This window comes from Narcine bancroftii, chromosome 6 (assembly GCF_036971445.1).
Source record: "Narcine bancroftii isolate sNarBan1 chromosome 6, sNarBan1.hap1, whole genome shotgun sequence".
Lineage (NCBI taxonomy): Eukaryota > Metazoa > Chordata > Chondrichthyes > Torpediniformes > Narcinidae > Narcine > Narcine bancroftii.
This window is the reverse complement of record NC_091474.1, coordinates 22207318-22223310: the sequence shown is the minus strand read 5'-3', so window position 1 is coordinate 22223310 and position 15993 is coordinate 22207318. Positions and strand designations below refer to the sequence as shown.

Below are 15993 nucleotides of genomic sequence, written 5' to 3'. Positions count from 1 at the left end.
TTAAACCAAATCTCTCCATATGCATGTAGTCTATCATGTACACTTTCTGTTCAGTAAAAGCAGCAACAAATGAGGAATAACTTATTCGACCAGATGTGGGGAATAAAAGCTGACAATAAAAAAAAACAAGGAAACTGATCCAATTAAGTGATGTAAATTTTCCAAATCCCATTTTCTTGCAATACACCAGAATTTTTCAATGAAACGCTGATACATTGTTGAAGGGTACACATCGATAAACAGAACAGATTGGTCAAACTATCTGAATGGAAATAAATCACCTCAATCTCTGATTTCAATAGTATAGTCCTATTTTTTTAAAAACAGTCTTAGATTCTTCTACAATGTCAGAATTGTCTAGCTGTTTTTCCAGCAACTGCAATTTCTAATGTCAAGAAGGCCTGTGAATTTTCTCTTATATCCCAATATCCCTTCTTTTTCAGTCCACAGGACTAGAGAACAATAGGCTATATGAGAGCAGTGAAAGCAAACAGCCCATGTTAAGAAAGTGAAGGAACCATTGTTGAGTTAACTCACCTAACAATCATTCTATAGAACAGTAGAGCACAGGAACAGGCCCTTGGACCCACAATGTCTGTGCTGACCATCATCCTATCTGGTTGAACATGTTCCATATCCTTCTGTTTCCACCACTTTTCAGCCACCTCCAATTCTCCATGTAAAAATGAGCTTCTTTCGCATGTCTCCATTAAAATTACCCCCTCACGTCTTAAAACTGTGCCATCTAGTATTTGACATTACAACCCTGGGAAAAAGTCTCTGCCTTTCTACCCAATCTATGCCTCTCACCATCTTTCTCTCTTTTTTTCCCCAACTTACACCCCTATCAGAAACTAATCTCATCTCATATACAGTAGAAACACGAAAATGCTGGAGGAACTCAACAGGTCTCACACCAGTCATGGGAAGCAAAGATTGTGTGTGTGCGTGTGCATATATCAGCCTAAGCTCTTCTTCAAGGTAGAAGGGCGGGATGGTTAGCGCAATGTTCTTACAGTGGCAGTGACCAAGGTAGCACTGTCTGAAAGTAGTTTGGATGTTCTCCCTGCGTCTGCATGTGTTTCTTTTGGGTGCTCCCACCCTTCAAAACCTACCAGGGCTGTAGGTCAATTGGGTGTAATTGGACGACAAGGGCTCCAAGGGCCAGAAGGGTTTGTTACCATGCTGTATGTCTACAGTTAACATTTAAAATGGCTCCAGAAATGTTGGTTATATATCTTTACCTCCTATGGACACTGTGAGGCCTGCTGAGTTCCTCCAGCATTTTGGTGTTTTTACAATAATCACAGCATCTGCCGACTTTAGTCTTTCACTCAACTCTTATACAACACAGGTCTGAAGCAGTATGAGGATTATCATCTGTATTGACAATGTATCTTCTGCCAAGCCTCAGTGAAGTATCTCCTACAAAATCAGAATGTAACATTCACCCCTCTCATTCACCATCACTGCATCTTCCCCAGGCAAAAGTGACCAAGTCATTTTAAAGTAAAATTGAAAGGTCCACTTTACATTTTCAGTTGCCCGACCAGAATCAGGTTTGGTGTTGTCCCAGTCAGTGTGGCAGTCCCTCCAATACTGGCAGCATAAGGAATGGAGATAAGGAAACCCTTCCACAGCTTGTTTTGCTCTTCTGTTATCTTCTGTTCCACTAATGTGGAGTTAGCATCAATTTCAAGTTTCTCTTCTCTCTGGCTGGGGAATGAATACAAAGGTTTAGCATCAGCCAAGTGATATTAAATGCACAGGCAAGAATTAAATGCAAGTTTTACATTTTTACATTTTTAAATGTAAAATGAGACATGCATCATTCTGGCCCAGGAACCCATGCCGCCCAATTACACCCAATTTCCCTACAACTCCCAGTATGTTTTGAACGGTGAGAGGAAACCTGGGCCTCCAGAAGAAATGCATGGAGACACGGGGAGAATATACAAATTCCTTATAGACAGTGTGGAGTTCAAACCTTGGTCCTGATCACTGGCGCTGTATCTTCATTGCCCTAACCGCTACTCTAACTGTGCTGCTCCTGGTACCTTGCGAATTCAGCATGTGTTTCCAGTATCAGGAACATTATTGGAATCGGTGCTAGAAGGGGTCGTTAAACATGCAGAGATGTGTAACTGATAGTACTGAAGTGCCTACAATGTGTCTCCCCACCATGGTACTAGGAATCTTAGAGCCATGAGACAGTGTGATCCTGTGGTTCAGAATGGAGAGGCTACCTACAAGACCTCATACTGTGCAGAATGGGTCAAGCTGCTTGGCACTGAGAGGTGGGTCTCAGACATGCACCCTGACCAGGAGGGTGAGTCTCATAGTCACAGAATCATACAGCATGCACCAAATCGTCCATGCCAATCAAGTTGGCATTTTGGACAAGTCCCCATATTAAGTCCATTTCCTTCTAAACCCTTTCCATAAATCTTCCAAATGTCTTCTGAAGTTTGTAATTGTCCTGACTTCTGTAGCTTCCTCTGGCAACTCATTCCGGATATGGACTACCATCTCAGTGAAAAATTTCCCCTTCAGATCCTCCCTCAAATCTCTCCTCTCTCTCATCTTAAACCTCTCATTCTAGAATTGTCTACCCTGGGGAAAAGACTTTCTCCATATCCTTCATAATCTCAGCCCCCTGCATTCTAGAAAATAAAGACCCAACCTTTGCCTCTAACTCAACCGTCAGGTCCTGGCAACATCCTACTGAATCTCCTCTATACCCCTTCAAATTTATTGATATCCATTGTGTAGCTGGGCAACCAGAATTGCACCCTGTCCTCCAATGGTGGTCTCACCAGTGCCTTGACTATCAGCTTCATGCTGTCCCAAATTTGTACTCCATATCCCACCCAATGAAGACAAGTGTGCTAACCATGTGGGCCGCTGCTGGGGACTGACAGCTCCATGCGCCAACAGACCACCTGAATCTTATGGTCTCTCTCATCACCTCCCGTTGTGTGGGTACGACGGAGGTTGCTGCCTCCCTCCCTCATTATTTGGTTGTTCATCTCTACTCAACCCAGAGAATTCTCCTTGGTAAGAAGGTAATCTCCTAACTGAGGGTCTGCACCACTTGCCCCAGCCCAGCCAGCACCAGCCTGACAGGAGCCTCTTTGCCTTCCACCATGTGGAAGCAAGGGTTTGCAGCAGGTTCCCAGAGCAGCACCACACAGCCCCTACAGGTGTCTGTCTGAAAGCACAAATAGTCACAGACCTGAGAGTGTTCAGAAAGAAGGACCAAGAGGGTTATAACAAATCAGCTCTCTCTCTGTGATCATACAATACACAACCTGCTGGAGAAACTCGGCAGGTCACATATGCTAAACTTCTAACATATTTTGATAATTTTGGTGCTAAGTCCCCTTTTATCCCATGCACAAACAGACTGGCCAGTGAGATAAACAAGGGAGAGACATGATAGGCTGCAGATACTGTGATTTTAGTAAAAACACCAAAATGCTGGAGGAACTCATCCGGTCTTTTCAGCATCGACAGGAGACAAAGATATATGGCCAATGTTTTGGGCCTGAACCCTTTTTAAAGGGAAAAAAAATCAGAAAAGAATAGAAAATGTCAGAAATTAAACAATGGCGCAGGAATCCAGACAAAAAGGCATTAATTGGATGTGATAAGGCACTAGGTGGAATTTATCATGTCTGTGTGAAAGGAGACAGGGAATGGAGAGATTGGGGGGGGGAAGCAAGGGGATGGGTTTAACAAAAGCCAGAGGTCGATATTAATGCTATTCGGTTGGAGGGTGCCCATTCAGAAGATGAGGTAAACAAATTGAGTATTGAAGATATACATTACACAGGTGACAAATAGAACCAGTTGGACCAACCGAGGCTTCTGCTTCCACTCACACTTCACCCAATATCCCAAAGAAGAAGTTGGGAGAAGGGGGTGGGGAGGGATGGACACACCAAATCTGGCACCAAAGGCACACAAAGAAGATTTCAACATTATTTTTGCTATTCTGTTCGTCCTTCTCAGTACTTGATGTTGAAGCGATCCACAGCCAACCGACGATCAGGAAAACATAAACCAGGAGGCAAAGTTCACCATGTCACAGCCAGGAATCTGGAAAAATAGATGGCCTGAATTCAAGAGTAAATGACATTTTGGGCCTGGGCCCTTGGTCAGGTATAATGAAAAACAGGCAGGGCCTGAATAAAATGGTGGGGGGGGGGGCGGGGTTGGAGGAGGAGAGGAAGGGGCAAGGGGACAACCATAGGCTAACAGGTAGGAAGTTTTAGATAGATAGATAGATAGATATGGGAGGGTAGAAGAGAAGAAAGCTGAGAATAGGGGGTGAGAGTTGAGAGTAGCTCTCTGATAGTAGAAGGGAGAGAAATAGGTGGGAACTGGAGGAAAGGTTAGAGGGATTAGGAAAGAGAGATCCGGGAAGGGGGTTAACGGGTTAGGGCAGCACGTGTGTTTTGCACTCAATCCCAGTATCAGTAGACCTTCCTGTTTAACTCTGCGTGACAGTGCAGTATGGGAGACTAGTGCAAAAGGATTGAAGCTGCTGGAAACTTATGGAAAAACAAAACTGCTGGAGGAACTCAGTGGGTTAGGCAGCATCCACAGAGGGAAATGGACAGTCAACCATTTCAGAGTAAAGGTCTTGGGCTCTGCAGGAGCTCAGCATGTCGAGCAGCATCAATGTTTCAGGCAGGACCCCTTCATCAAGACTGGGCCAAGAACTCACCCAATCTTGATGGAGATCTCCGATCTGAAATGTAGAACATTCTTTTTCTTCCACCGATGCTGCTTGACCCGCTGAGTTCCCTCGGGCAGGTAAGTATTTTTTGCTTCAGATTCTGGCATCTGCTGTCTCTCATTCTCTCATGTATCTCCATGAGTTCTGAGGCAGTGTTTTCATCTGAGATATTGACTGTTCATTAGTACCCCCAGATGCTGCCTGACCTACTGAGAATGAGTCCAGCAGTTTGTTATAAGATTTAGTCATAGAGGGTAAATATATGAGGAGCATGTGTTCTTGGTCAAGTTAACCAAATGCCTGAGACATTTTGAATCTGTTACTTTGAAAAAAATATTAAAGACAATGAAATATTTTATCAACAAAGAACATTTTTTTATTATTTACTTAAAAAAATTTGAGGATGGTACAGAGGCTGGGACGAGGCTGGAAAAAGGATTGATTGCAAGTGGAAGAATAAGATTCAAGATTTATTGACATGTAATAAAGCAGTGTAATATGACAAAAAAAAGAGCTTTACCCTGCCGTATGGCAGACAAATTCAGCATTAGAATTGTGTGTGTGTGTGTGTGTGTGTGTGTGTGTGTGTGTGTGTGTGTGTGTGTGTGTGTGTGTGTGTGTGTGTGTGTGTGTGAGAGTATGAGTATATGTATGTTACACATAGTGTGCGTGTGAGTGTGTTACACATTGTGTGTGTGTGTGTGAGAGAGTGTAAGTATATGTATGTTACACATAGTGTGTGTGTGTGTGTGAGAGAGTGTAAGTATATGTATGTTACACATAGTGTGTGTGTGAGTGTGTTACACATTGTGTGTGTGTGTGTGTGTGAGAGAGAGAGAGTGTGAGTATATGTATGTTACACATAGTGTGTGTGTGAGTGTGTTACACATTGTGTGTGTGTGTGTGTGTGTGAGAGAGTGTGAGTATATGTATGTTACACATAGTGTGTGTGTGAGTGTGTTACACATTGTGTGTGTGTGTGTGTGAGAGAGAGAGAGTGTGAGTATATGTATGTTACACATAGCGTGTGTGTGAGTGTGTTACACATTGTGTGTGTGTGTGTGTGTGTGTGTGTGTGTGTGTGTGTGTGTGTGAGAGAGTGTGAGTATATGTATGTTACACATAGTGTGTGTGTAATATAGTATAATATTGATATAAATATAAATACACACACACAGTATGTGTAACATTCACACATACACACACAAAACTATGGTTATAGTGAAGTTATAGCGATCATCTGGTTGAACTGGCAGGAATAAATGGAGAATTCCTCACTCTGTGCTGTCCATTTATTTTAATGAAGTCAACCTCCACTGAAATCTTATGTGCAACAATATTTGCAAAGTACCTGCCATCAGAAGGCAAATGTAGCTTCTCTTCAGGTAATGGCTCGGTCAAAGTATTGTCTGGAGAGGGAAATCAGAAAAATGACAGATACATTAAACAAGCACTAATCCAATGTGATAAAGCAAGCATCAACATCCCAAGAAAAACACAAGAATTATAGACCAGACCATAAGATATAGGGGTAGCAGTGGACCATTTGGCTCATCAAGTCCGATCTGCCTTCCATTATGAACTGATCCAATTTCCCTCTCAGCCTCACTCCCCTGTTTTCATCCCATACTCTTTGATACCCTGACTATTCAGATACTTATCAATCTCTGCCTTAAATACACCCAATGATAGTGTCCACAGTCACCAATGGTAGGAAATTCCAGAGATTCACCACTCCCTGGCTAAATAAATTCCTCCACATCTCAGTTTTAAATGGGTGCCCTGTTGTCCTAGATTCCACTACTAAGAGAAACATCTTTGCCACATCTACTCTGTCTAGATTTTTCAACATTTGAAATGCTTCTATGAGGTTCCCTCTCATTTTTCTAAACTCCAAGGAGTACAGTCCAAGTGTCATCAAATGTTCCACAAATTGTAACCCCTTCATTCTTGTGATTCTTCTCTGAACCCTTTCAAATGCCAGCACATCCTTTCTTAAGTAAGAAGCCCAAAATTGAATTGTTGACACTGGAATCTTGAGTAAAGAATGAGAAGCTTGGAGGGCCTCAATAGTCAGGCAGCATCTAAGCAGACAAATGGGCAGGCCAATGTTTTGAGTTGGGATCCTTTATCGAGAGGCAGCATTTCGACCACAGATGCCCACTCAACAACTGAGTCCCTCCAGCTTCTCAGTATAAATATCACGTGGTTTGACAATTTTAACTTTGGAATTAAATCATCAAACGATCTTACAGGTAACACGTGGATACTACAAGAACAAACTGCACAATGGCCTTAATTAATGTCCTACATCGACGCATACATCAAATGCTCTTTATCGACTGCAGTTCAGCGTTTAACATCATCATCTCCTCAAAATTAATCAACAAACTCCAAGACCCGGGACCAAGACCCGTTCAATTGGATCTTGAATTTCCTCACCTCCAGACCACAATTAATGAGGAATGGTAATAACATCTCTTCCACAATCTCTATCAGTAACCAGAGCGCCACAGGGCTGGGCTCTTAGCCTCCTGCTCTACTTGCTATACACCTTTGACTGTGTTGCTCGGGACGACAACAACACCATCTACAAACATGCTGATGATACCACGGCAGTGGGTTGTACAAAAAGGGTCGATGAATCAGCGGACAGGAAGGAGATTGGAAACCTGGCTGAATGGAGCGCCAGTAACAACTTTGCACTCAATGTCATCAAAACCAAGGAGCTGATTGTCGACTTCAAGAATGGAAAACCTGAGGTGATCATTGGGGAAAGGGTGTTCAAATTTAAGTTCTTGGGAGTCATAATCTTGGAGGGTCTTTTCTGGACCCAACACACCAATGGCATTGTCAGCGCCTCTACTTCCTCAGGAGTTTGCCGAGGTTTGGCATGGCATTGGAAACCCTGGTAAATTTCTACAGATGTGTGGTGAAAAGCGTGCTGACTGGCTGCATCACAGTCTGATGAGGACATCAGTACCCCTGAGTTGAAAGCCCTGCAAAAGGTAATGGAAGGAGTCCAGGAAAAATTAATGAACTGAACTGAAATATTGTCAGACTATCCAACAGGAAGCATTTGAATACTCGAAGAACAAAGTGCACAATGGACTTAATGTCCTACATATGGCTAATCTTATGGAACACTACAGTTACATAGTGAGCTGAGTTATTCATTGAGTAAATGCGGCTAAGTGTTGACCCTTCTCATTTACTGCTTATTCTTTAAGTTAGTCAAGCCATTGCCTTACACCACCAGAGACCAGGTGCTGTCTGTATGGAGCTTTCAGGTTCTACCAATGACCACATGAGATTTCTCCCACGTCCTAAAATTGTGCTGGTTGGTTAGTTAATTGCCCGAGTTACCTTCTCCCTAGAGTGTTGGCAAGTGGTAGAATCTGGGGGGAATTGACGAGAACGCAAGTTTAATGTAGGATTAATGTAAAAGGGCACTTGATGGCTGGTGTGGACTCATTTGGCTGAAGGGCCTATTGTTGTTGGATAATATGTCAATTTAATTACAAATCTGACGTTGATTGGTTAACCATGAAGTCAATAGGCTAGATTTTCCCTTCAGCAGAGTTTGGAAATTGTGCAGTCTTCAGGCAAGTTCAAGAGTTTGAAATTGTAGGTATAGTCAAAAGGTCCAATCCTGACCAAAACAATGATCACCAAATTCATCCTCATAATGTTGTAGTTATTAATTGGACCATAGTGCCTGACCAAACCACAGATGTCAACCTTCTGGTGTCAGGAGATCTGAATGGCAGAAATGAAGTTGCTATAATCACTCCATTTATAATCTTCATCAAAGCCCTTCCCTCTAACAGGTATGTGGCATTTGCTTGGTGCTCTCCTGTATTCACTCCACCCTGCAGTGAAGCAGCCTATTTCCAGCCAATGGTAAGGCCAGAGTGGCAGGCAAGTATCAAGCAATGAGCATATCCAAAATAAAAAAGCCAAGCAACTTCCTCTCTGAAATTACCTAAGTGGATGCACAGACAGCATCTGTAGATCTTGTGCCCATTCAGTGACTCACTTAACTCTGAAACTTTTGTGTATTTGGACAGAAAAAAAATTTGAGGCGCTGCCAGAGTTACTGTCGCTGATGAGGACCCAGGGAGAGCAAGGAGCAAAGTCACAGCACTCCGCTGCAGGGTTCTACTGCCCAATCCAACTTTGTATAGGCTGTAAATGGCCAGTTAAAGGAGCCAACCATGGACTATTTTAAAATCCTGCAGCCGCGAGGTCTGGACCCAAGATGGCAACGCCAGGGCTGGCAACGGCTTCAAACAGTTGCAGTCTTTAAAGAAGCACAGGACTAGCCCAGGGCACCAGAAAATAGGGAGAAAATGCCCCGTATGAGAAGGAGAAGCAGAGGGGATGACCCCATGGGACAGTGACCACGGCAGTGGACCAGTGAGGGCATCTACGACTGAAGAACATAGGCAGCGGGCTATTGTTAACGAGGTGAGGAATCCATGCAGGCTGCAGCCAACTTATGGTCAAAGGACTCTCACCAAGCTGCAGACTACTGGAGACTGGCTTGAGACTGAGTGTTCCAGGTACCGGAATCAGGATGCAAGAGGATGCTGAGGGCAGGAACGGCTCCTGAGGGGCTTCGGGTGCTGAACGCTTCCTGATTGTGTCAGAGATTTGGATTTGGAGTTTGGGTTGCCAATAGTTTTAAGTGAAGTCTGTGCGGCTGCAGAGGCTGCAGGAGCTCAGGAGGCAAATCCACGGACACTCAGTGTCTCGGAAGGGACTCTCTTTTGCTTCTCCTTCTCTGGCTGTAAATGATGCCGGGCTATTTCTGCTGATGGCAAATTGTTGACAGCATTACAGCACACTAAAGTCAATTTTGTGTACCATTAGATCTGTTTTATTACATGACAATAAAAGAATCTTGAAGACTACCATTCATTTCTTTGGAGCCTTTTTTATTTTGATACCTAATGGTTTAGTTGAAACCCTATTTATGAGCAAAGGTGGTTTTCCATCATTGTAATGGGAGAAAAACAAGAAACCTCACACATAAATATCAGGTCTGCTTTATAGCTAAAAATATGACAACAATTGATCAAAAATAATCAACTAATTCAGAATATTCTTCCTCTCTGATTTTCCTTGTCCTCCCTCATTCCATTTGATAAAAATATATAATTAAAAAGGAGAACAATGCAATTTCTGCATCCAAAGTGTAATGGAGATACATAGCATTAGAAACAGGCCATTCAGCCCACCACATCCACACTGCCTTCTGGGCCCATGTGACATTTATTCCATCTTCCAACACTTATACCTAGTCAATTTAAATGGTTCTCCATACCCCACTGTTCTCCTTCCACCACTCCCTCAGGTATTCATCACTGTCTGAATGAAAAAGACCATCCTCAGATCCCCACAATTTCTCTTAAACCCTACTTTAAATCGATGTCCTTTTAATTGCAACTGCAATCTGTAGTCCTCTTCATTTCATATTCTCAGTCATGCCCCCTCTTAACCTCCTCTATTCTACGGAAATCATATCAAGCCCTCTCCGCTTTCACTGCGTAAGTGAAATCTCCATCCTCAGCAATGTCTTGGTGACTCTTCCCCGTACCCTCTCTGGCACTGTCACATCCTGGATACAACTCCTCTGAAGTCAGGTTGTAAGTTTCAATGTGGTAACCTAATAAGCTTTGAAGTTTGTTGAGGATACCTTTAAGATCTGAGCCTTCTTCACAGTCTTTAAACATTTCCATGTTCTCAAATAAGTTTTGGAGCACTGATTTGGCTATAGGCATCATCAAGGCAGTAGTGGCAGTGTTACTAAGCCACATTGACAGTGTACAAGTGGTTAACATCATTCCCAGAATAAGCCTACAAAAAAAACAACACAACAGCACTGAATCTTTGCTATCAAATAAGTATCTTAATTTAAGCAATCATTCTCAATTGATTTGAATTGGTTTATGTTGCATGTACCGAGAGACAGATAGGGAAGCATAGTTAGCGTATAGCGCAGCACAGTGAGCGCAAAGCCATTATAGAGATAATGGCCTGGGTTTGAATTCAGCACTGTCTGTAAGGAGTTTGAACATTCTTCCCATGTCAATGTGGGTTTCCTCCAGGTGCTCCAGTTTCCCACACCCTTCAAAAATGTGCAAGGGGTTGTTGGTTAATTGGGGTAGTTAGACAACATCAGCTCATGGACCAGAAGGGTTTGTTACCATGCTGTTCGACTACATTTAAATTCAAGTTTAAAAAACCGTTGCGTGCTATCCAAACAAGTCAACAGATAATTAAGCACAAACAGTGCAAAATGAACAATGTAAAGTATTACAGAGAAACTTTTCAGGGAGAGCAGTGCAGGGCAATCATCATTTACGAATGAGAGATCTGTTGAAGAGTTTGATTATTATCCTTGTTAATTAGGGAAGAGAGAAAACAGATGAAGAATCACTATCTTTTAACCCTCTCTACAAATAGTGCCTGACCGACAGACGATATTCCTAATTTTCTATTGTGGAAGGAAGAGAAAAATCAGTGATGAAAAAGGATGAATGTAATACATGCAACCTCTGAGGGGGAAAGAGGTTTTGGAGAAGGAGAAGATTTTTCCCCATCCTTTAATTAATTCACCTGTTTATTCACGCATACCTTGAAGAAGAGCTCAGGCCCAAAACATCGGTAATAGATCTTTACCTCTTTTGAACACTATGAGTTTGGCTTAGTTCCTCCAACATTTCTGTGTTTTGATTGCAAATCAACTATCCAGAGTAAGGATTATTAAAAATATGTGAAGACAATTTCTATAAAGATGGTGAAGGGATCTGCTTTTCCTCTGTAGATGACATTGCCTGGGAGTGCTCTTTAAATAGAGCTCAAAGAATCATAGAAGACCCCATCCATCCAGCACACAGTTTCTTCAATCAATTACTATTGTGCAGAAGCATCAAAATTAGGACTGACAGGCTGGGGAATAGCTTCTTCCCACAGACTTCGAGACTGATGAACAGTATCCCGTAATTGTGAAAATTGGCCCAAATATTTATATGTATTTCTTTTGATTATTTATGTGCATCATAGTCTGGAGAAATGCTACTTTGTCGAGTTGACCATATACCGGTTGTCCCCTGACCTACGACCGTAATTGGGACTAAAAGATCTATCTTATCTCAGAATGGAAGCAAGTCGGAATTTTGCCCGCGCGCATGAGTACCAAAATCTTAAAGCAAACTTTTTAATCAAACCTTTTTTTCTGCGCCAGATTCGAACCCAGGTTGCTGGCGCTATAATAACTTTGCACTAACCGCTACGCTAACCGTGCCACCCTAACTTAACTGCACGTTTACATTTAAAAGGAGTTAAGGGTTATGGGGATAAGGCTGGAAAGGGGTACTGATGGTAGTGATCAGCCATGATATGTAAAATGGCGGTGCTGGCTCGACGGGCTGAAGGGCCTACTCCAGCTCCTATTGTCTATTGTCACCCAGTAGCTTCTAATTTCAGGAGCCCATGTGAAATTAAATCAGGAGTTGAACTGTGCTATATTTTCCTGTAAAGTTGTACGTTTGCTTTTTTTTCTAGGGCTGACTAGAAAAATATGTCTTTGGAAGTGTAGTATTATTAAGGGAAAATTGTGCTTATTCCAAAAATGTATTGTTGTAACACTATTCTAGATTATAAAAAGAAAAAACTCTTAAATGTGACCAATAAGTTGTGTCTTCTCCATAGAATCATGGAATACGACAGGGTCTTCAGCCCATATAGTCTGTGCCGAGATATTATTCTGCCTCGTTACAATGACTGCACCATAGCCCTCCATACCCCTCACATCCATGTAGCTTTCAAATTTTTATTAAACGTTATAATTGAGCCTGCACTCATCACTTCATCTGGGAGCTTGCTCCACACTCTCACCACTCTCTTGAGTGAAGAAGTTCCTCTTAATGTTTGCTTTAAACATCTCCCCTTTCACCCTAGTTCTTGGCTCACCTAACTGTGGAAAAAACCTGCTTGAATTTGCTCCATCTATGCCTCTCATAATTTTGTCTTCACCTCTCAAATCTTTCCTAATTCCTCTAGGCTCCAGGGAATGATGTCCTCACCTATTTAATCTTCCCCTGAAACTAATTTCCTCCAAGTACAATGAATGAATAAAAATTGATTTGTGTTGTCATTCCTTACCTTGCTGGAGAGGTTCCCACAAGCAAGAGAACAAATATGGCTATTCGCCGGTGTAAGTTCCACTCTTCAACAGCCAAGACCAAGATCAGCCCACTCATAAACAGAACGTTTGTATCAAGAAAGTACTGAGGGCAGACTTTACTAGATGGCAAGACACCAAGGAGAGGAAAGAGGCTGATGGGAAGCAGGGATGTCACAGCGATTGGTAAAGCCTCTGTGCACCAATACACAGCCATCAGGAGAATCACATAGAGACATTTTCCCTCCTAGAAAAGGTAGAGATTCATAGTAATATGGCAGAGAAACAGGTTCTTCAACCCAACCTATCCATGCCGAGCAAGATGATTTTTTTTTACTTGAATCCCCTTTCTCGCCCATGTGCCTGTCCAAATGTTGTAATGTACTCGCATCTACAACTTTGTCTGGCAGCTTGTTCCACATACGCACTCCCTCTAGTCGGAAAAACATGCTCCTCAGATCCCCTTTAAATCTGTCCCCTCTCACCTTAAACCTACACCTTCTAGTTTTAGACTCCCCTACAGTGGTGGGTGGGGCGGGGGTGGAAAGACCATGACTATCTTGTTAACAACAGTTTTTTGAGTTTTAGAGTTCTTTTGGAAAGTTTGCTATTGATGAAGTGACTGGGCATCATCAGAATTCAGATCATCCCTGTCTCCAAGAAGGTAAATGTGGATGGTCTTAAAACTCACCATGCATTTATTATTCTTATTTATTTAAAATATTTATTATCCATCTCTTTTATATATCTATTTTCTCTTTTGTGCAGTAATTTAATGTACAGTAATTTAATATGAATTTTTTTAAAAACAAAATACCTGTTTGGCTGCAGCAAGAATATCATTGCATATGTACATTGTTCTTCTGTGTATGACAATAAATTCATTATAATTACTCCTTAATATATGATTTAGATCAATGGCCTAAAAGCAACAATCTCCTTGCTGACAACGGGGAACCAGAGAGAGAAGGAAAACCATGTGAGAATCAATCCACTCACAACCCAGTTACAAGAAAGTCAGATAGTGAGTTTCAACTGACCACTCCTGTCGGAGGCAGGGCAACAGACGCAAGAGAAAGCAGGTGTGAATGTGAAAGTCTTGGAGAGTATGTGTCAACGTCAATGGAGTGTTGAAAAGTAATAGAAATTGTGTCTTGAAATAAAGGTTAGTTCTGGCGGGGGGGGGGGGGCGGAGGTGCCCGTAGCTGTTTAGGGGGATAGATCAGAAATGATGGGAAGGGGTCCGAGTTCTTATGAAGTTTCACAACAAAGGTTAGGCAGCCCAAGCCAAGACAGAGGGAAGGTGTGATCATAATATCAAAAGGCAGTCACTCCAATTTGGATGGAAGTGAACAATGAGTTGGGTTCTCTCAGTGCTGGTGAAAAGATATGATAGGAAGGAGTGCCATTGGAGTGAGGTCCCAAGAGTCATTCCAATCTAAAGCCTCCTATGGATGGATCAAAGAAAACTACGAAGTGACATGATTTTTCCAATACAGTCAATCTTCTATCGTGGGCTAGGGCTTGAACGCTTGCTTAAGAAGAATAAGAGATTGCAGATACTGCCACATGGAGCAACAAGCAATCTGATGGATACACACGGAGGGTCTGAGCAGCATCAGTAGGAGGAAAAAATATATGTTGGGCCAAAACCCTTTATCAGGATTTTTGCTTATCATCCTGTTCATCTCAAAGTTAAACAGAAGCAAAATGTAATTCTTTCTGGCACCCAACCCAGCTTAATGACATCCTTCTTCCTACTGTGCAACCAGAACTACATCTGGAAGAGTTGTAACATTAAGCCCTAAATATCCAACTATTCCACTCATGCATTTTCAACATCTATCTGAGAGGACATTGGTTAAACCTCTCATACATACACATATATATATTCCAAGTGAAGCAACATTTATTTCACTTGTTAATCTGGAGAGCTGGAGAGGTCATCTATTCCCATTGTAGTCTCTTCTAATTGGGTACAGACTTGGGAGATTGCTTTGTTGAGCACCTCAGCTCAGTCCACCCATTTCAATTCCCTGTCCCATTCACTTGCTGATGTATCTGGCCATGCACTCATGCACTGCCAGATCAAAACCGCACAGAAATTGGAGAAACAACACCCCATCTTCTGTCTGGACACCCTCAAACTGGATGGTATTAACATAGACTTCTCTGGTCTCCATTACTACCCCCCCCCCCCCCCCCCAATCATCTTTCCCCCAGTTCTATCTCTTTTCCCTCTCTCTCCCCTTTTACAGAGCCAAATCAATTCTCACTTTTCCTCATATCATATCTAATTAACAGCTTTTGGTCTGGATTTCTTCCCCCCCCCCCCCCATTCTTCCCCCTTTCTCTCTCTCTAGTCTCAGCGTTTATTCAGATGCCTTGCTCGAAACTTAAAGAAGGGTTCAGGCCCCAAACTCCGGTTATACATCTTTATCTCCTATGGATGCTGTGAGTTCCTCCAGCATTTACAGTGTGTTTTTTCTCCAGCATCTGCAGACTTTTGTGCTTCACTCAAGGACGGGCAGCATAAATTGATGCACTGGAGTTCCTCGGATAGGAATTCAACCTCCAACCTGCTGTCCCATTCAAGCCACCACAGCTGTCACATCTAAGCCACAGCCTCACTTGCACTTTTCAGGAGGTACAAGTTGGTGATACCCCAGACCGAGTTCTGAAATTATAATTTTTTTAAAAACGGAGGTAAACTCTTTAATTCAACTTACCCTACTTCCCTAAAATAAAATCACTAAAATCCACCCAAGAAATGCACAATAACTTACAGGAACACTACTAATTTAACATTCTCAGAAGTGTGGGTTATTCTGACAGAATTAGCCTTGGATAAACGCTCTTTTTTTGTTGTGGTTTCAAAGAATGAAAAATATATTTTGTCTTCATTCTTTGAAACCGAAATAGTCAGACCTTGCTGAGGGGCTCAAGCCTGAAACGTTGCTTATGTATCTTTATCTTTGCTACAGTCTGACCAGCTGAGTTTCTCCAGCGTCCTGTTCTCACTTCAACCACGGTGCCTGAAGACTTTCGTGTCTTAACT

General features: G+C 42.3%; 1 protein-coding gene across 4 annotated transcripts in view; it reads right to left on the bottom strand.

Moving 5' to 3' along the window:
• Positions 1-15993, bottom strand: part of slc13a3 (solute carrier family 13 member 3) — a 67757-nt gene that overhangs the window by 50846 nt on the left and 918 nt on the right. For 3 of the 4 annotated variants that reach the window (XM_069888171.1, XM_069888170.1, XM_069888169.1), the window contains exons 2-5: positions 12917-13182; positions 10446-10606; positions 6096-6153; positions 1534-1716 (exon numbers count right to left, since the gene is read on the bottom strand). In XM_069888171.1, coding sequence (XP_069744272.1) covers positions 1534-1716; positions 6096-6153; positions 10446-10606; positions 12917-13152 — 638 coding nt within the window. In that variant the 5' untranslated portion in view covers positions 13153-13182. The remainder of the gene's footprint in view (positions 1-1533; positions 1717-6095; positions 6154-10445; positions 10607-12916; positions 13183-15993) is intronic. The other variant, XM_069888172.1, reaches the window with a different exon arrangement.